The following is a 21,909-nucleotide window of genomic DNA, read 5'->3' as shown; positions in this document are numbered from 1 at the left end:
GCTGTCATCAAGGTCAAATCACCCATCTAACACTCATCTGCAATGTGCAAAGGAGAAGTGATAGCCTGCTCGTACAATGGCTGGGCACTGACGTGGCACAGGCGGTCTGGAGCTGCCAAATTAAGCACAGATGAAAGGTGAAGTGGGAGGGGTGAACTCTGTTGAGATTTGAAATGTTTGGGTCTGATCTGGATCTGATCATTTGGTTGTTTACCCTAACATACACATACATAATGTACAACACGGGCGGTGGTGGCTCAGGTGGTAGAGGAGCCTGTTACGCAACCAGAAAGTTGCAGGTTTGAGCCCCGCTCTGTCTGACATCGATGTGTCCTTGAGCAAGATGCTTAACTCCAAGTTGCTCCTGGTGGCAGGGTGGTAGTACCTTGCTTGAAAGCCACGGTCACTGGTGTGTGACTGTGAATGTGTGGATGTGAGGCATATATGTAAAGTGCTTTGAGTGCTCAAAGGAGTGGAAAAGCACTATAGAAATGCAGTCCGTTTACCATTTGATCATGACGTGTTATCTGGCTGTATGTGCAGTAATGCGTCAGCACTCACCCTCCCTAGTCCCTCCCCCATTTCCTGAATGGCTAGATCTACGTATCTACATGGGCTTGTGGTACCAGTCTTATTATGTCTCGTTATGTACCTTATAATGTGTATGTATATGAACAGTATTGTCTCTCCTCAGATCATCTACATGGGCTGGAGGTGCCCATCTTATGATGTCTCGTTATGTACCTTATTATGTGTATGTATAAATTGTCTCTCCTCAGATCATCTACATGGTGGGCCGGGGCTACCTGTCCCCTGACCTCAGTAAGCTCTACAAGAGCTGCCCCAAAGCCATGAAGAGGCTCGTCGCTGACACCATCAAGAAGACACGGGACGAGCGGCCTCTATTTCCTCAGGTAGGTTTACTAACATTACAGATGTAAAAGTATCATTTTTGATCTTCTTGTACAAGACGAAGAAGAAGGATGTGTTTGGACACGTGCTAGTGGATAAACGAGTACTCATGAGCTGCCTTCAGACTGGATTGGGGATTTTATAAAAAGGCCTTATCCACACGAGAACGATTTCAAGTGAATCTGATATTTTCTTTATAATAATGGAAAGACTTGGTAATTAACTAATGATGAACAAAACATTAGCACATGTTTGTACCTTTGAACCAATGATGTATACATATAGTAGTATGTACGTACCTAAAATCTACTGGTCTTATACCAACATTGAACTAGATTAATTTTTAACCTCCGATAATGCAGAGAAATCAAGTTCAGAGAACAGTTCACAGTGTGTTGGATATTGCTCAGAAGGTTCTGAAGGTCTGAATGACTGAAATGTAAACAATTAAACAATAAATAGATGTGGAATGGGTCGTGTGCAAGACTTTGTCAAATTCATTGTATGGGAGTCCATGATGCGTCATTATGTCTTTGCATTAAAACGCCTACCAGCAGTATAGTTTTAGTTAAAGGGGTATGCCACTATTTTGGGGCTTAATACAGTTTAAATCGTTGGCCAGGGTTTATATAGGTGGTAAAGTGTCTTATTTTTCATGTAAGCCGTTGTCTTATTTTAAGACAAGTTAAAAGAGGGAGCATGTCGCTAAGCTAGTGAAAGTCAATGGATCCGTGTAGCATGTAGCAATGCTACAGTGCCCTCCATAATTATTGGCACCCCTGGTTGAGATGTGTTTTTTAGCTTCCAATTATTTTATTTTTTTTCTAAATAATATGGGACCTTAATGGAAAAAAAGAGAAAAATCCAACCTTCAATACAAGTGCATTTATTCAGTGGGGAAAAAATCCCACATAAAGAAATAATTATTTGACATCAAATAATGTGTGTCACAATTATTAGCACCCCTGGTGTTAATATTTTGTACAACCCCCTTTTGCCAACAAAACAGCACCTAATCTTCTCCTATAATGTTTCACAAGATGGGAAAAGACAGAAAGAGGGATCTTCAGCCATTCCTCTTTGCAGAATCTCTCTAAATCATCCAGAGACCTGGGTCCTCTCCTCTGTACTCTCCTCTTCAGCTCACCCCACAGGTTCTCAATGGGGTTAAGGTCAGGGGACTGAGATGGCCATGGGAGGAGCTTGATTTTGTGTCTGGTGAACCATTTCTGTGTAGATTTGGCCATATGTTTAGGGTCATTGTCTTGCTGAAAGACCCAGTGACGACCCAGCTTCAGCTTTCGGGCAGAGGGCAACAGATTTTGATTTAAAATGTCCTGGTATTTCAAAGCATTCATGATGCCATGCACCCTAACAAGGTTCCCAGGGCCTTTGGAAGCGAAACAGCCCCACAGCATCACTGACCCACCCCCATACTTCACAGTGGGTATGAGGTGCTTTTCAGCATGCGCATCTTTCGTGGTACGCCAGACCCACTTAGAGTGTTTGTTGCCAAAAAGCTCAATCTTGGTCTCATCTGACCAAAGCACACGGTCCCAGTTGAAGCCCCAATACCGCTTGGCGAACTCCAGACGCTTGCGTTTATGATTGTGAGTGAGGAAAGGTTTTCTCCGTGCATGCCTCCCAAACAGCTTGTTGGCGTGTAGACAGCGCCTGATGGTTGATTTGGAGACTTTGTGACCCCAGGATGCTACCATTTGTTGTAATTCTGTAACAGTGAGCTTTGGAGATCTTTTGATTTCTCTTACCATCCTCCTCACTGTGCGTGGTGGCAAAATAAACTTGGGTCCTCGTCCAGGCTTGTTTACCACTGTTCCAGTGTTGTCAAACTTCTTAATTATTAATCTCACAGTGGATATGGGCAGCTGCAGTTGAGTGGCAATCTTCTTGTAGCCTCTGCCTGACCTGTGAAGGTCGACGCACATCTGCCTCACTTGTATGCTGTGTTCCTTTGTCTTTCCCATGTTTAAGAGTGGATAAGAGAAATGGCCTCGGTGTCACGTCATATTTATACCCCAGGGAAACAGAAAGTGATGAATTACTAATTAAATGTTCCTACATACTCTGGTAAACTTTGTAAACTACTGTAGAAATGACAGAAATGCTTCAATTATATTTATTTCCTGGGAATTGTTAAGGGTGCCAATAATTGTGGAACAGGTGATTTAATGAAAAATAATTATTTTTTAGTCAGGGATTTTTTTTATTTTCTTACAATTCATTTGAGTTGAAGGCTACATTTTCCTACAATTTTCAGTGTGACAGTATTCTTCTGCAATAAACACTGAATTTATTTTAAGGCTTTTAACACATCTCAACCAGGGGTGCCAATAATTATGGAGGGCACTGTACATGGATGCATTGACTTTCACTAGTTTAGCGACATATTCCCTCTTTTAACTTGTCTTAAAGCAAGACAACGGCTCACATGAAAAATAAGACACTTTACCACCTTTATAAACCCCAGCCAACGATTTTAACTGTATTAAGCCCCAAAATAGTGGCATACCCCTTTAATTAGTTCACTCTCTGAAATTTGGATTAAGCGTGTATGCATACATCTTCATTCTCACTGGAGAACGGACTTCTTGTGATCGTGCCGCTCTCGCAGGAGAGTGGCTGTCCACGCGGTGGACTGATCATCAAAGTACTTCATGGGTTCTGCAGGGACCACTGCACTCAAGAAGCTAGATAGATTATGTGGCGTATTGGGCAAGATCGCTGGCCGTGGTGCTGAAGTACTGCCACGCCTGAGAGATGTCTATGCAGCAAACATTCTCGAGGTCGGGAGTACGGGGTGCCTCTGAGAGCTCGGGCAGTATCTGCGCCCGCAGATATGTGTACTCTGAGTGGACACCCCCCAGTAGATGATGGTTGGAGAGCAATGGAGCGAGGTGAACTGGAAGGAAGCTAGGGCAAGACACCTGACGAATTGATCGAACAGTGGCGGTAGGGAGGCGAAAGGGGAGGTGGTGGGTGCGAGCGAGAAAGAAAATTTCTGACTGGAGACAGGTGAGCGGAGAATAAATGCTGTACAGTTAATTAAGGGGCGTTCCAAATTCCAGTGCGCTGAAATTCCACCAAATGACGGCAGAGCGGACAATGAGATGCAGCTGGTTAAATAGGTGTGCCTATCGCGCTGAATTCAGGCAAATGACAGTTGAGTGGAGAACCGAATGCAGGTGGTAAATTAGGCATGGCCAAATTTCATTACGCTTCTCTCAAACTTTTTATTGAATGCTCGGATCTTTTTCAGCATGAACAGGCTAAAGTGGGAAGTGCTCAACTGATGTGTTTCTCTCTCGCCTCTCTGTTCGCGACAACAGATCCTGTCGTCCATTGAGCTGCTGCAGCACTCGCTCCCCAAGATCAACCGCAGTGCCTCGGAGCCCTCGCTGCACCGTGCCACCCACACCGAGGACATTAACGCCTGCACTCTGACCTCCACGCGACCCCTGCCCATCTTCCAGCACAGCACCGCCATGGCCTCAGCCACCGCCTCCATCACGGGCACACTCCCTCGAGGCTCTCTGCAGTCGGACGAGCTGCCCATGACGCTAGCATGAGGACAGATGGCTTCTGGCCAGGCCACCAAGTGGCCTTTCAAGTGGCCTTTCAAGCACATTTAACATTACAGGGGCTGAGGCCGAGGAGGAGGCTGATTGACTGTTGTTGCACACGTTTTTTTTTTTCTTTTTCTTTTTTTTTCCTCGAGTATGTGGACTTTATTTCCGTGATGATGGGTGAAGCATTTGGATATGAGATTGGATGATATTTGAGGGGGGGTGTCTAAATATGAATCTGCAATATGAAGACAAAAGACCCGTGGAGAAATGCATCCTGTTGCAATCAGGCTCGGTTCTAATCACATGGGCCCCTTTGTATTGTACCAGAACTTTGTGTCAGTGTGTGCGTGTGTGGGGGGGAGAGGGGGGGAAGAAGGGGTTCGATATGAAGGAATGGAATGAGGTTTATATTTTAAATCTGCTGTTCCTTGTTTTTGACATGTATTTGATTTATGAAAGGACGGTGTGTGTTTGTGTGTGTGGGTGCGTGTTTCTTAAGTCCGACCTGAATGAAAGGGGATGGATGGATGGATGTCTGCTCAGGTCTCTCTCCCTGTCCAGTCTAAGAAATGTAGCAATTTGAATGTCATCCGTCCATGGGTCAGTGTCCCAAAATCACAGTTCACCAAAGTTGGCCGTTTTTGTAGGGTTGAATACAACTGCCCAATGTCAGCCAACTAAGGTTCTAGGTTCTAGCTGGTCAGTGGCTGTGTTGTTTTGGAGACTCTACTCAGGGGCCTATATGAAGAAGCTGGTTCAGGAGACAACCAGGTTAAGTTAAGAGGTAAATCATCTAATTGAAAAACCTGGATTCCCATTTTCCTCACTGTCTTAAGAAAATGAGGACTTCTAGTAGAAGATTTACCTCTTAATTTAACCTGGATTACTCCTGAACCAGCTTCTTAGTATAGGCACCAGGTCAGCGGCTATACTCTACGACTCTACTCAGGTCAGTGTGTATGTGCTAGTGCACAGCAGGGGGTGCAAGTCAAACTAGGTCCTTGTGTCCACATTAATTACTTCATAATTCATGAGCTCTGACCAATTGCTGACAGTTGACGTTCATGACATATGTTATATTATACTCCCAATGGCGTCCGCTTATTGGCTGGTAACATCGACCCTCTGGTGGTCGACTGAAAACCCTCCTCAGAGAAGTGTAAAGAGACCATTCGTGAATTACAAGGTAATTAAAAAAGGAATGGTCGAGGTTGTCAGGCTAGTTGATTGTGGCCTTGTTACATAAAGGTGATGATACACTAGACAACTTTTTGAGCAACGCTTTTGGGCAACGTTACGATAAGATTTTATTTCGACAGTTTATCACTACCACACTTCTATCAGGAGAACTCGGATCAGCAGTAGACACATTTTCTCCTTCTCAGAAAAATAGTAGCCAATTAGCAACATTGCTCACTAAGTTGCCCTGTGTATCATCCTCTTACAGCTCAACGTCAGTGATGATTGAAGTTTTATTCATGTCTTGCAGAATCAAAGGACGTTTGACAGAATTTGACTCCCACCCCAGCTCTCTGACAGTGTAGATGTACAGTTTTAATGGTGGGAACAGTTCTGTATTTCCCATTCATTGTGAGATGATGGTGATGATGTTTGATGATGAAGAGGCATTGGGTTTCCCCTTTCTGTGCACAGGGTATTTGTATGGCTGGTTTTTTTTTTTTTTTGCTTTGTAGGAATGCTGCAATGAGATTCTTTCAGACTCTTGTACGAGCCTGAGGCTGTCACAGCGTAGGTCAAATGATGATGATGATGATGACGATAGGGCCTTGAAATGAAATCATTAGGGATTTTATTTGGTCTTATGGCTTGTCACTGAGGATAAACTCATAAACTTGAAAGATTTGTTTATCCGTCGTATTTTAATAAAATTAAGTTAAATACTTTATGACTGATCACAGTGTGTGTGTGTGTCCCAAATTACATGTTATTCAGGGCCGTAAATTAACTTTTTTCACTACCAATCAAAATGGCTAGTAGATGTTAGTCTCACTAGCCAAACACACACTAACTAATGGGTCAAAGTGGCTCGTAAGTTGGTCTTTTCTACCAGCCAAACAAACATTTAGCCAGCATTTGGCCGGTTGGCTGGCGTTAATTTATAGCCCTGATGTTATTTATTTGACTATATATTCAGGGACGGATCATGACTCCATGGGCCCCTGGGCCAGACAGCAAGAAAGGCCCTACAATGTTGGGCATTCAGGTGTTTTCCCCCTGAAAATATGTGAAAATAGAGTTGTTAAAAGTGTGATTTTACACAACATGAGAATGGAAATTTAGAGGATTGGGCTTCAGGGCCCTCTGGACTCTTGGGCCCCTGGGCCTGGGCCCGGTAGGCCCTTGCAGTAATCCATCCTTGTATATATTGATATACTTGAATGAATGGATGCAAGTATACAGACTGTGTTTCATGTCATACAGACTGTATAATGATGATTTTCCAGTTTGATTCCTCTCCAGTCCATCACACACAGTTGTAATCCTTTGCCTTGTACACTGTACATAATACACATGCTCATACTTTCATGAAATATCACTTTATTATATTAGGGAGTGATACAAATTTATAGAGCTTCTTTTTTTCTTTTCAATGGCAATGCCATTTCACAAATAGTCGTGGGAAAGAGTTTCAAGTCAAATGTAAATGGCCCGTAACGCAGACAGATGTGTATGAATGACCAATTTCTGTATAATACCCATCACTGCAAAACACTCAGTAAATGCAAGTACACACTACCACCACTTCTCAGTACAGTCCTCTTAGTGTCACTCAAGACTTTCATACAACAGCATGAGAAAAGAAAAGAACAAAATCCTATGACTTAAAATATCACATGCCCCTAACATTCAAGCTTGAACACAAGTTGCGCTTATTTTTTCTTCTTTTAACACCCATATTTCATATTTTATATACGGTTTTCTTTTCTTTTTTTAAATATTTTGTTCTGCATTAACCTCTTGGAGGTAGCCTCACCAAGACAGTCACAGAGAGGTGCTAGTCAAAAGGGCACACAACCATAATAACCGCTTGATCTCACGTATACAATCAAATTAAAAGGTGGGTACATACCTTTTTTTAGACCCCCGAATGTTTATGGGCATACCCCACAAAGTTGCACAAACCTGGTTTAGCCAACTCAGAGCTTCGTGTTAACCAAGGTATCTTTCCCTAAGGCAAACCACAGTCAGTCATTGCCCCATTAGCGGATTCTTGCCAATGTCACCATGCAGTTGTATTGCTCACGCTACCCTTGACTTGTCAGTACCGACTTGTCAGTATTTTTTGTTCAGCCCCTTGAGATCCTGGCCATTCTAATAGGGGCATGGTTTGTTTATATTTTACCTCCACCAAGGACATTATGCTTTCAGTCAGTTTTTTCATGAAATTTTGTGGCGTTTTGTGACATTTGGTGACAAAGGGGAAAAGTGATTACATTTTTGGTGGTGATCCGGATCATGATCCGGATCCAGGAATTTTAAAAAAGATTCTTCACCATTGTGGGATAGGGCAAATTTTGTCTTTCTTGTTTCTAACTCCACAAAAACAAGGCAGGAAACAAAATTGGGGTGTAACAGTCAGATGTTCTATCAAACAGCTTTCTTGGCTGAGGTCTGCACAGAGTGCATTTTTAGATTTCAAAATGAGTCTTAACCAGTCCAGGATCGCTGATCAAAAAAAAAATGTTGTGTACTGACAAGTCAAGTGTAGCCTGAGCAATACAACCACATGTTGAAATTGTTGGGAATCCTCCTTAAGAGTTTAGATAGTCACAGAGTGCTGCTCACAGGACAAGGGAATGGGGCATAAAAAATGACTTAGTTTCATTCTCGTAGGGTTCAGCTACCAGTTCATGATTTGGTCCATGTTGCAGGAAACTGTCTCCTTTTTTTGTAAGCACTCTGTAACCTCAAAATGGCTATGGGTTGATTTTCACATAAACTTCTTTTAACTGAACAAATGGCAACAGGCTCTTCAACCATTAGGGGGCAATTCCAAGAATATGATTAGGTGATTCACCTGGGTAAGTTAACCTACAGTAGTTCCCAAACTAAGGCGGTCACAGAAGTATTACAGGGTGGTCATGGACAGAAGGGACTGTTTGCATAAAACTTTGACTATTTACTTTTATACCATTTCCATACATTAGTTAGTACCACAGTTAGTGACAATATTTCCTTAAAGGGGTAATACATGTCCACCTTTTCTGTGGTTTACATTAAAGTGTAGCAAACACGTTTCTCCATTTGGAAAATGGGAGGTTGGGTGTCACAAAAATACGCTTAGGTCCCAAAAGGGGGTCACAGCAGAAAAAGTTTGGGAACCGCTGACCTATAGGAAGTGATGAATTTAATAGTAGACAAAGAAGGTGGATCTACCTTCGCTTCTTGTTAGATCCACTTCTTGTTAGATCCACCTTCTTTGTAGTAGATCTAATAATTGCCTGCAGGCAGGAAATGAGGACTGCAGGCTGGTCTAGATCTTCTTGCCTGAATCACCACTGCCTCGAAGTGAACTAAACCTGGTTTAATACTGAACCAGCTTCCTGGAAATACCCCCAGGTTTCGGACTACTCCATTGGTAAAAACACATCAGGGGTGCATTTCTGGAAACCATAGTAGCTAACTATGTTAGCTACTTTGCTGGTTGCAATGTAATGTCCCATTGGCAACTACCCAAGTTGCTAACTGGCTAGCAACTACGCGTTCGAGAAACACAGCCCAGGTTTGTCAGAGCCACCTTTGTGAGGTATACCGGTACTTTCCTGCACACACTAGGCAGAAAGATATGAGCCACTAACCGGACCGGGTGCCCTTCAATAGAGACACTCACTGCAGACAGTAGAGGCACCTTCAAAAGCAGAAATGCACACACCAATCTTATGCAGGAAAATTTAGGCATAAACTCACACAAACTGGATAAATGAATTCACTTTGGCTTTAATGTATCTTTTTTTCCGTGCCACAATACTTGCACTTGTTCTATAAAGCCTTCTTTTTGAAACAGTTAAGAGGTACTCCTTTTTTTAATTATTTATATATCTTTGGGTCTGACCCAAACGCAAGACAGGACAACTAATTTTTGAACTGAACTATACACTTAAATATTGCATGATTTCATCGAGGGAACATTTCTGACACAAAATGCTAAGAGAATTTGAGCTGCCTTGGAGCTAGAGCGGTTATCTCATAAGATGGACCCTTCAGATCTGAGCGCACAAATAATTAATGTTATTTTGCATAATTAAAAAAACGGACTCTAAGTTGAACCGAGAGCGCTGATATCTACAACAGTTAAGGCTTCATACAGAACATAGTAGAGCGGTAACCTGGAGCAGGTTTGCGTTGAACTACAGGGTGTGCGCAACAGAGTATCTTGGAATACTGTTAGTGGTGGGGAGAGTACAGCCAATACATTCTGTGGCAGCTTTCATTGCTTCAAATCTGGACCTAAAATGGGACTTCCCTTCTTTCACTTTGCTCTCTTGGGTCTTTTTCTAGTTTTTTTTTTTTTATCTGACTGTTCACAAAACATAACAATGAGCTCAACTAGTCTGAAGAGGAGGGCCATAGTTCACTGTACTCCTCTACTACAGGTCTCCCCTTACTGTGCAGGAGTGCATTGCGGACAGTGAGTCCTGTTTGTCTTTAACAGCACTTGGAGTTTCTCCACTTCTGCGGTCACTGACGGGCTACTGCGACCGTTCTGCGAGAGGAAACATCATGTCAATCTGGCATTAAAAAATCTACCCGATTGCATTAGGGGAAAAAAACTATAGCAGCTTTCACAAACGGAAAAGGTGTGGTGTGAGTAGTACAGTAAATTGTTTTCTTTCTTTTTTTCTTCTTCTTTTTTTTGTTTGTTTTTCTTTTGTTTGCACATACAGAACTATCACACTCAGGTACTAAAAATGTTTTTTTTCACCCAGTAGAAATGGCCTTTTGTTTTGTTTTCTTTTTTTGTCAAAAGCTTCATTTTGACACCATGGAGGGCTTACCGGCGAGCACATTTGTTTTTTTTATTGCCCATGGTCAGTACACAGTTTGATATGCAGCCGGGAGTGGTTGGTTGAAACCGCAGGGCAGAGCTGGGCAGGGCAGACGGGCCGTCAAGGTCAAACGGCGGCGGGGGTCAGGATCAGTGTGACCCTGGCGGTGCCCCGCTCTCGCTCCCGGCGCCCGACATCTGCATGAAGAGCTCTCCCAGCTCGTTCACCTCGTCATCGTATTGGGACGCTCCCCGATGCTCCCGCTCCTCGATGAAGTCCCATAACCGCACCGAGTTCAGGAACTGGACAACAAAACAATCAACACATCAATTTAGATTGCTCACAAGAACAAAGATCAAAGAACATGGTGAAGTGATACACCTGGCTAGGGAGACCTGCATTTAGTGGTAAATCTGCTGAATTCTCGGTTCTGGTTTAGTAAAGAAAATAAGGACTCCAGGCTCTTGTATTGACTTACAGGTAACCTGGATCACTAGTTAGCCAGGGTCTTGGCATACTCCCCTGGTGTGCTTAAAGGAGAAGTCCACTTTTTTGAACATTAAGGCCATTTTCTGAGTGGTCTACAATGTTTTAGAGTCCCCCTCACCGTTTATTTCATGTTTGCTGCAGTCTCTGTTATTTGGCTGATTTGGATTTGATCTCAACCAGCTTTAGAATGGCTGTCTATGAGCACCTGCAACTCTGTTCTTCAAATCACCTTAAACATTTGTTTTCGAAAGTCTACAGCTCACAAAGTGGTTAGGGGTGTTCACTAGCAGTCCCATAACAGAAACTGCAGCAAACATGAAATAAACGGCGAGGGGGACTCTAAAACATTGCAAACCACTCAGAAAATGGCCTTAATGTTCAAAAAAGTGAACTTCTCCTTTAAACTTACACACAGAGTTGAGGAACTAGCAAAAACCAACAACAGGATCAACATGAAGTTTACATTGTTCAGGTGTGCTTAAATTTACATAATCGCACAAAGTTCAAAAACTAGCGGTGGGCAAGATCAGGCACACTAAAGACTAGTTGATATTGGGGCAGGTAAGCTTAAACTAAAAGAATTTAACCACGCTAGACTGAATCTTTCTCATACACAGTGAATATGTAGAACGTTGTACCAAGTTGTGGGAATAGATAAATAGATACATATGTGGCAATAAATAAAAATATTAATAATCATCATCATCATTGTACTGCTGGATCATCAGCATCATTCATCATTATAAGAAGTAATGGTAACCCACAACAAGATCACAAATATCACCCATGATCATGCTATAGGCTATATTAAAATAGCTGCTCAAATGACAGGCACCAAGGTACCCTAATTGTGGAGGTGAGGTCATGAGTGGAATACAGATGTTCTTACCCGCACGTTGCCTTCGGAGCCGAGCTGCTTGCGAGGTTTGTCTGGTTCTGCCAGCGTGCCGTCGGGATAGGCGTGCAGGTAGAGACACTTCCCTCCGAACGGACACGTGCCCCTGCCCTGTTCAAAGTACTTGCAGGGCTTCTTACTGCCGGAATAAACAGAAGCACACCTCTAACATCACCAAGCAAGATTCAACATTACCATTAGCGTGTGATATATTAAATGTGCTCTTTTATCGAATCCACAAGACCTGTCGCTTGAAAGACTTTTTAATGGACCTGGGATGCCGGGAATACATGTGAAGTTAAAGTCACTAGTGTATATATAGCCTAGTGTTTCTCAACGGGGGCTCTACAGCCCCCAGCGGGCATTAAGGATCCCTTTGGTGGCGTTGAGAAAGACACATCTGATAAGCGGCGGTGCTTAGTTGCCATTGAGGTGTTTTAGTCTTTTGTTATTTTTTAATACAATGGGAAGGGGTGGGGAGTGTTGGCTAGCTTATAATGAGGTTAGGGATGCACTGATACCACTTGTTTGGAAACCGATACAAGTACGAGTACACGTACAGTGAGTCCAATATGTACAGTATTTGATCCCTTGCTGATTTTGCCTGTTTGCTTAATGATAATATGTATTCAAACATGGAGAGACAGAATATCAAAAAGAAATTCCAGAAAATAACTTAAAACAATATATTTTAATTGATTTGTATTTCATTTAGGCAAATACGTTTTTGACCCCTCTAGCTAAAGAAGATAAGGTGCTTTGTGGCAAAGCCCTAGTTGTCTAGCACTGAGTTCAGATGCTTCTTTTAGTTGATGACAATGTTTGTGCATATAGTAGAAAATAATTTTGTCCATTTTTTTTTGCAGATTATCTCTAAAACATTAATAGTTTGTGGCTGTAGCTTGGCAAATGGGAGGTTCAGTTCCCTCCATATTACTATAGGGTTAATATTTGGAGACTGTCTGGGCCACTTCACGACTTCAATAAGCTTCTTCTTGAGCCACTCCTTCGTTGCTTTGACTGTATGTTGTGTATTATTGTCATGTTGGGAGATCCAAAAATGGCCCAGCTTCAGTGTAGTGGTGGAGGGAAGGACGTTTCCACTCAGGATTGCACATTACACGTCTCCCTCCATCCATTCGTTGACGATGTGAAGTTGTCCTGTGCCTTGGCCAGACAAACACCCTCAAACCATAATGATACAACTTTCATGCAGGATGGTGAGGAGGGTGTTCTTGGGATCATAGACAGCAGTTCTCTTTCTCAAAACACATTGAATTGTGTTAATGCCAAACAGCTTGCTTTTGGTTTCATCTGACTACAGGACCTCCTTATCATATCCTGAACCAGTCTGATGTTTGTTGGCAAACCTCAGGTGGGACTGCACAGGTTCCTTCTGAAGTAGAGTAGAGGTACCATATGTGCACTACAGGATTTTAAACCTCTGTGGCATTAAGTGCTACCAGTAGTTTTCTCAGTGATTTTGGTCCCAGTAGCTTTGATATCATTGCCTAGTTCATCCAGCACAGGTCTAGGGTGCTTTCTTCCTGTTCTCATGATTATCAAATCCCTACAAAAGGTCAGATTTTGTATAGAACCCCAGACAGGCTGATGGATAGTCATTTTGTATTTCTTACATTTAGGAAGAAATGCATCAACAGTTGGGTCATTAATACCCAGTCTATTTATTGTGGCTTTGTAGCACATTTAATCTTTGTTCAGGTCTAAAATCTTGTCCCTGATATTATTTGACCGCTCTTTGGTATTTCCCATGCTGGTGAGGTTGGAGTGTGACTGATTCACTCATACTATGGACAGATTCTGCTGATTCAATGTGTCTTTTATGCATGTTAGTATGTACAGGTGTCTTTAATTCAGATGACAAGTTGATCGGAAGTGCCCATCTGGTCTGTGGGCCCGGAACTGTTATCAGTTGGCAGGGGATCAAATACTTATTTTGCTCGATGAAATAGAAATAAATTAATATATATTCTCTTGATTTCATTTATGGATTTTCTTTTTGATATTCTGTCTGTCCATATTAGAATACATACTATCATAACATTTATTGACTGATCATGTCTTTGTTAGCAGGCAAACCAACAAAATCAGCAAGGGATCAAATACTTATTTGACTCACTGTATGTGTGTACTTGCCGATACCGAGTACCGATTCCGATACCTTTTACCACCAAAATACAATGAAAATAAATGCATGGCCTTGTTTTTTTCCACTTGTGATACTTTTATTGTCCATTTCCATGTAGATTTAAATGTTAGTAAATGTATGAGGTGGCACTTTTTTCCATGCTGCTTTCAAGTCCACAGAACGTGACAAGATTTTGCATTGTTTTGTGTAATAGCAGTATCGTTCCTGGTATCGGCAAGTGCTTGACGAGTACGAGTACGAGTATAATGAGCAGTATCGGGTGCCGATACCGATACCGGTGCATCCCTAAATGAGGTCGTTTGATGAAAAAAGTTTGAGAACCACTGCTATATAGCCAATCAATAGAGAGTGTTCAAAGGAGACAGGTGGCAGGGGGGAGTGTTTTGTTTGAAGCTGATGGGGGCGCTGGCTGTTGTCCTTAATGCAGACCCCTCTCACGGCATGGTGTACATATTTTTATACGAAATCACATGAAAATCACCATAAAAGTAACAGCTTGATCAAATGCTGTACTAATAGTACACATATTTAACACTACAGCAACATTTGATAACTGTATGATCAAATACCGTACCAATAGTAACATAGAAATATATTTAACACTACAGAAGCTAGTGAATCCTCTGTGTGCTTCTTACCCGACGCCAGATTTGAACTCTTCGATGAGTCGGTTCTTCTCATCCTGGTCCTCTACCCAGTACACACTGGGGATGACAAACTCAGACACAACTCTGCACTCAGGACAAGACCTGCACACAACACAAACAGACACATTAAAAACTTAACTTCCAACGAGTTTGCTCTTCATCTTCAAATTTGATAGTGGTATTTGATGTTTTCCCCGGAAGTGACATAACATTCCAAAAACAATATAGACCAACTACACTGTATATTACTTAGTGTACATTAATTAAAGGTGCACTGTGTAAGATGGTGACCAGAGTAGGTACTGCAACTACAAGTATGCTCATTGATTTGATGGTTATGGTAAGTAAGTATTTAACAGTTGTGAATGGGCAGCATGAATTCCGGAAAGAAACTGCTAAAGATATTACACAGTGCACCTTTAACAATAATCAGAAGCAATTCATCATCAATTAATACTACATGTGAATGTTCAGAAACTCATTGCCATTTAACCCATTGATGATGGATGTTGCGTTGCGCAACATTGGCCCTGGTGCCTGGAGCAGCATTATGCAACATTCAGGCCAATGAGATTTGAGACAACGTTATTAAAAATCTTTGTTTGTTTGAATGAACAAATTCTAATGAAAGATGAGGGTCTTAGCGTTTAAATACAACTGATTTCATGTTTTTATGTGCTTCAGAGGCTAAGCTATTTAGGTTTTTCTAGGCTGAGGGCAGCTTTTCTTAAAAAAGGGCTCAGGCATCCAGCACCCTTTTTTTGCAGGTGCCTTAGGCGTCAATGGGTTAAATTACATTTTTTTCCATTATTATTTCCATTTTGCTCTCCCACATAAGTGCTGCAGGATTCCTATTGAGCTCTAATGGGTCGTGTGCTCTCTACTCAACTCCACTGAATCTAACTGTGCTGCTAACTCCTGCAGGTGTCTCAAAGAAAAACACATTTTTAGATCTCCCATCTCCTGAAAGCCCACCAGTGGATATAATAGACAAAGGCCTCGTCATAACAAAAGTGTTACCTTGTCATAAGCACAATGTGCATCAAGATGGCATCCTAATAACTATAATATATATAGTCTGAACTATATTATATACTGAGTGCATTTCCAGTTTCAAAAATTTTTTTTGTCTTTTTTTATTACATTTTTCATGACAGGACGGTGAGAGATTTTGACAGGAAACGTGTGGGAGAGAGAGATGGGGAAGTTTCGGCAAAGGTCCCAGGCCGGAATCGAACCCGGGTCGATTATTGTTACTCACTTGATGATCTTATTTTCAACCTGCCTAGTACAGCGCCCCAGGATTAACCGCTGGGTGCCCCCCCCCCTCCCATTATCCTAACTCCCATCCTTCCTTGTCCTTGTGGCCTCATGATGACGTCACAAGGTCATTTTCTCATTTGCAATCAGGATGTTGAATGAGAAAGTAAAGTGGAGTGAAAGCCGAAGGGGGAAACTCCAACTCCCATTGTCACTGTGACAAAGCACTCCACAGCACACAAGTGCACACTGCACACAACGAAACTGCATTTATGCTTTACCCGTGCAAGGGGGCAGCCCCCAATGGCGCCCGAATGGGAGAAGTGCGGCGGGACGGTACCATGCTCAGGGTACCTCAGTCATGGAGGAGGCACTAGTTAATTACTCCCCCCCCACCAACCTGGCGGATCGGGAGTTGAACCGGCAATCTTTGGGCTACAAGTCATGGGTAAGTGGTAAGGGTGGTAGACTTGTAGCCCAAAGATTGCCAATTCAACTCCCGACCCGCCAGGTTGGTGGGGGGAGTAATTAACCAGTACTCTCCCCCATCCTCCTCCATGACTGAGGTACCCTGAGCATGGTACCGTCCCGCCGCACTGCTCCCTTGGGGCGCCATTGGGGGCTGCCCCCTTGCACAGGTGAGGCATAAAATGCAATTTTGTTGTGTGCCTTGTGCAGTGAACACTTGTGTGCTGTGGAGTGCTGTGTCACAATGAGTTTCCCAGGTGGGCTTTCACTTTTTTCTTTCACAAGTCTGACGCCCTAACCGCTCACCCATGTCTGCTCTACCGTCCCCCCAAAGTGGTTGTGGCTATGGCTGACAGCAGGAAAACTTTATTGTTTTCTCCACAGAAGTAGGGAATCAGCAAAGTGTGAGGCCATAAGCAAATGTCCAGGACAGGAGTTAAGATAATGGAAGAACCCATACTATTTCTGTATTTCTATTTAGTATTTCTGTTATTGCCACTCACTTGATGATCTTGTTCTCGAACTGCTTGGCACAGCGCCACTGGCGTATGCAGGAGAGACAGTAGGTGTGGCAGCAGCTGGACAGGATGCCAAAGCGCCGCTCGAAGGGTGTGGCCTTCTCGTACACCACCTCCATGCAGATGCTGCAAACCTTCTCCTGGCTCTGCTGCGCCCGGAAGGCCTTCTCCATGTCCATCTCAAACGCTATCATGCACATCTGCAGACAGACACACAGAGACAGGTAGGCTTCATTACATATGCATTCTGATACATTAACTCTACAGTGTTAGGTTGGCTCTGCACTCTGAATGCCTTCTCCATGTTCATCTCAAACACTATGGTGCACATCTGTAGGAGCAAGGACAAAAGGCTTCATTACATCAATCTACACCGCATTTCACATTATTACGCAAATGACATTTTTTTCCCTTTTCCCAAATAGTCAATAGAAATGACAGTCGTCATAATTTTCAAGTAATCAGCCATTAGAGTACAATTCAAAAGTTTTTGAATGAACCTTCCAATGATAACGGTATTTTTTTAAATAATAAAAAACTTAAAATGCCCAAAATGCTCTGTTCCAAATTATTACGCAAAACAGTTTTGTAGTGTTGTAATACAAATTTCTTTCTTTTTTTCCCATTTACATCAAAACAGTTGGCATTTGGTACCTTCTAAATTACATTTCGATGTTCAAAACTTGGTCATAAGCTGTAACTGGAATGCTGCGTTTAACATTGAAGTCAATGGCAGGGCATTGCATGGAAATTATGGAAGCCCAGATATCCTTGATGCTTTGCTCTCAGCTGTTTTTGTTTGTTTGGTCTGGTGACCCACACTTCACTCTTCAATATACCTGTAGATTTCCATGCCACGTGTAGGTGCTTTGGAGGTGATGACATTCAAACTCACCAGACATAGCATCCCATTCATTTTCAATGGCGTTTTATGTCTGGTGCGTTAGAATGTCATCACCTCCAAAGCACCTAAACGTGGCATGGAAATCTACGGGTATATTGAAGAGTGAAGTGTGGGTCACCAGACCAAACAAACAAAAACAGCTGAGAGCAAAGCATCAAGGATATCTGGGCTTCCATAACTCCCATGCAATGCCCTGCCATTGACTTCAATGTTAATCACAGCATTCCAGTTACTAAGACAAAGAGCTTATCACCAAGTATTGAACATTGAAATGTAATTTAGAAGGTACCAAATTCCAACTGTTTTGATGTAAAAGGGAAAAAAAGAAAGAAATTTGGATTACAACACTACAAAACTATTTTGCGTAATAATGTGGAACAGAGCATTTAAAGTTTTTTATTATTTAAAAAAATACCGTTATCATTGGAAGGTTCATTCAAAAACTTTTAAATTGTACTCTAATGGCTGATGACTTGAAAATTATGACGACTGTCATTTGTATTGATTATTTGGGGAAACAGCGAAAAATGTCATTTGCATAATAAAGTGGAATGCGGTGTATATGATGCTATCAAATGCTATCATGCAACTGTGGGAGACACAAAATTCATTACGTCAATTGTGCACATCCATCCAATGTTAAGAAGGTGGACTCTCCTGCACCTTGAAGGCCCTCTTCACATCCATCTGAAACACAGTCTATTGTGCACATACCGTACGCAGTATGTAAACAATGAGTGAGACTTGCGTTTATCAGCCATTCACTCAGATACACAGCCTTTGCATGTCAACATTGTTGACTCTGCTGGGCCATTAACAACTACAGTACACACACATGGAGACAGAGAGAGGTGGCTAGGTGTGGCTACACCAGAGTTCATTGCAAAAATTATCATCCGTGGATTCGTTCCATTATCCTAACTTCCGTCCTCCCTTGTGCTTATGGACATCATTGTCAAGACATCATTGACGACAGAAGCGTAATTCAACATCTTGCAAAAGCGCAATTCAAAAGGTAATTTTCTCATGTGCAATCAGGATGTTGAATGGGGAAAAGTCCCCCAAAAGTTGTGGCTAGGCTGACAGTTGGGAAACCATTTTCTCCACGGAGGCGGGGCGTCAGCCAAGTGCGAGGCCACAAGCACAAGTCAAGGACACAAGTTAAGATAATGGAAAGAAGCCACTGACTAGGTGACTAAGGACAGAGAGACACCATGAGGTCTCTTTGTGACATGCATAAAAATACCGGATCGAATAGAACATACAGTGAAATTGCAGCTATCCACCTAATATTGTATCAAATAGGGATGTACCGAATCCTGATTTTAAAAGGTTCTGCCAAATACCGAATCCACTGCTTAAGATTTAGCCGAATCCGAAAAAGTGTACAGAATCCTACTCCGATCACAGAAACCGAACCATGTCAACAAGGCCGAATTCAAAACTTGGATCTTGCATTCGGAACATCCCTAGCATCGAAACATATGAAAAGAGCCCTTCTCACCTTCTCGTGTGCTCGTCTCTGCTCGGCATCCAGCGGGTGCAGCACGTGCAGCCGACAGATCTCGCACAAGTCCCCGTGGAGGTAGGGGCAGGTGGAGCCGTAGTGGCACTGCCCGGCAGCCGCGTAGGGGCACAGCTGCGTCTGCGGCACCTCCTGGTAGGCCGCCGAGGAGGAAGAGGAGGAGGCGGAGGAGGAGGAGGGCACCACGCCAGCGGCGGCGGCAGCCGCAGCGGAACATTCCAGGCCGCTGCGGATGGCGTCCAGGTAGGAGTGGGAGTGGGAGTGAGGCTTGGCCTGAACACCTCCTCCTCCACCACCACCACCACCTCCACCTCCTCCATCCCTGTACTCCCAGCGCTCCTCCAGCACCTCGGTGGACTCTGCCGGGCGGGGATGGTGGCCTCTGTCACCACCCAGAGCTGGAAGACACACAGGAAAATGCAGGGGACTTAAGTTCTGCCTCCTAAATATACCAGCGGAAGATTTTTATTATCGTCCTCAGACTGTTGTGCATGTGATTTGTTGAATACAACAGCACTTATTACATTGCATTACTCTTAGCCTGCTGGCTGACGCTGTTATCCGAAGTGACTTATTTAGATACAGAATATTGGTTAGTCCCTGAGTCAGTATGGTTAGGTGCCTGACTCAAGGGCATATCAGCAATGGATGGAGGTGCAAGGACAGGTTAAGAGAGTGAGATTTGAATCAACCCAAAGACTTACTTCTCCTACCAACTGACCCAGGCTGACACCCACTCTCTACTAGGTGGGGGATGTGCCCACTGTTGTGTAGCACGTATTGATCATGACTTGAATAACAACCCGAAAACAAATAGATATCCCTGTACTGCCCTACAATATCAGAACGCAGTATCTTGAAAATGGTCGAAAATGGGTTTAGACCGGAAATTGGCTTTAAAATACCTTCTTTTTCTTGTGTTAAAATTTTTTGGCCCAACTTGGTCCCGTTTCGGAAAAAAACGCAAAAAACTGATTATACTGCGCTTTTTGGTTTTAGGAGGTTGCGTCGTACTAGCCAAGAACGCAGTATAATGCGAATTATACTGCACTTCTCCATTGACACCGTGGTTTTGGTGTAGACAGTAATACCACAACAGAGCGCAGTATAATGATTTTTCAGCTAAAAAGTAATGAGAATGTTGGTTTTTTTTGCTTTTTTCTTGTGTGCATAAATTTTCACCATGAAAAAGTATTGTATGGAGGTGACATCACCACTTTACCTCCAACACAGTCGCGTGGACAGAAAGGAAACTTTAAAGCCTTTTTTCTCAGTTTGGCATTTTGAATTATACTGCGTTCTGAAATTGTAGGGCAGTGTAGGTCCGCTCTCTTGTTGAGGACATCCTGATATGTGTGCCTGCATAATAAAACTCTTATATAGGGAAGACCCAAGTTAATCGGGCACTTCACCACAGATTTTACAACTTACCTCTGTCTCTAAGTACTAGAGACTTCTTAGGCTGGCGTGCCGAACTGCTGGGTCCGCCTGCTCCTGACATGGGAAGTGCAGAGTTACTGCTGCCTCTGCTGGTCATGTCAACACCCATGAGACCCCCTGCACTGGGGCCACCTCCACCTCCTCCTCCTCCACCACCACCACCTCCTCGACCACCCGCAAGCTTTATGTGGTCATACCTACCAAAGAAACAGGCTTCAGTGTCATTTGGGGAAACATTTCTTCGCCATTATAATGTCTCAAAAATGAAGGCAGTGCAAAAATGGTCAATCAACATGAACAAAAAATGAAATCACATAATTTCTGCATTTGGAAGTGGCATCATTTAAACATTTCAATGAGAAATGTAATATATCATGGCAAACAAACAGTGTAACTGATATTCACCTGCAGCGGTCTCCATAGGCACAGACACCCTTCTGATAGAATTTACATATTGTTGATGGTTTGCTTGTTGTCGGATCGTGAGAAAACATGCATCTGCTCCCTTCTCGGCACACGCCATGAAGGAAATATCTTCAAAAGAGAGAAAATGTGACGTTCACATGGACAAGTCATTGACAACTTACGTAGTCTAAAGGAAGGTTAGTTGCCAAGCTACGCAATTTGCTATGAAGAACAAGAAGCCATTTGAGCAGCCAGTTAAACGCGTTTAAATCAAAATAACGTCCCATTATATGTGTTTAAACCAATGTTCTGCTCTAGTGACAGAGTGCGTGGATATGGTCCATAATGTTTTGCAACAACTGGGGGGATTTGGCTAGCGTTAGTCTATTAGCCAGGGTACGCTAGCCAGTTCAGACTGCACCATTCGCATGTCTTTACAGCCTCTATATCTCGCCACAGTGAAGTGGTTACAATCATACCTAAACACAGCTTACGCGTAACGTGCATGTAAGCTACGAGCACATTGAATAGTGGCTTAATTCGTTTACCTGCAGGTGACTTGTTTTGTGGACATTTTCATTCCATACGGGCTGTCTTGTTTGTGTTCCGGTTATTGCGTTGGAGTGCAACCCGAAACACGCTCCTACTCACTGTAATGGTCAAAAAGTAGTTCCGCACCAT

At 42.9% G+C, this 21,909-nt stretch overlaps 2 protein-coding genes across 5 annotated transcripts in view; one reads left to right on the top strand and one right to left on the bottom strand.

The window, feature by feature from the left end:
- The window catches only part of raf1b (Raf-1 proto-oncogene, serine/threonine kinase b), a 46,286-nt gene extending 39,881 nt beyond the window's left edge, over window positions 1-6,405 (top strand). For all 4 annotated transcript variants that reach the window (XM_063216084.1, XM_063216086.1, XM_063216083.1 and 1 more), the window contains 2 exons: window positions 780-914; window positions 4,260-6,405. In XM_063216084.1, coding sequence (XP_063072154.1) covers window positions 780-914; window positions 4,260-4,499 — 375 coding nt within the window. In that variant the 3' untranslated portion in view covers window positions 4,500-6,405. The remainder of the gene's footprint in view (window positions 1-779; window positions 915-4,259) is intronic.
- A 636-nt stretch (window positions 6,406-7,041) lies between these two features.
- Window positions 7,042-21,903, bottom strand: mkrn2 (makorin, ring finger protein, 2). Its single transcript, XM_063216087.1, has 8 exons — window positions 21,777-21,903; window positions 21,229-21,357; window positions 20,815-21,020; window positions 19,363-19,781; window positions 16,940-17,154; window positions 14,700-14,810; window positions 11,886-12,030; window positions 7,042-10,809 (listed from the first exon to the last, which is right to left on the bottom strand). Exons 1-8 carry the CDS (start codon window positions 21,806-21,808, stop codon window positions 10,657-10,659), a joined length of 1,410 nt encoding a protein of 469 aa, XP_063072157.1. The 5' UTR covers window positions 21,809-21,903; the 3' UTR covers window positions 7,042-10,656.
- Window positions 21,904-21,909: the final 6 nt, after the last annotated feature.

This window comes from Engraulis encrasicolus, chromosome 14 (genome assembly GCF_034702125.1).
Source record: "Engraulis encrasicolus isolate BLACKSEA-1 chromosome 14, IST_EnEncr_1.0, whole genome shotgun sequence".
NCBI classification, from domain to species: Eukaryota; Metazoa; Chordata; class Actinopteri; order Clupeiformes; family Engraulidae; genus Engraulis; species Engraulis encrasicolus.
This window is presented reverse-complemented; position numbering and strand designations above follow the sequence as displayed.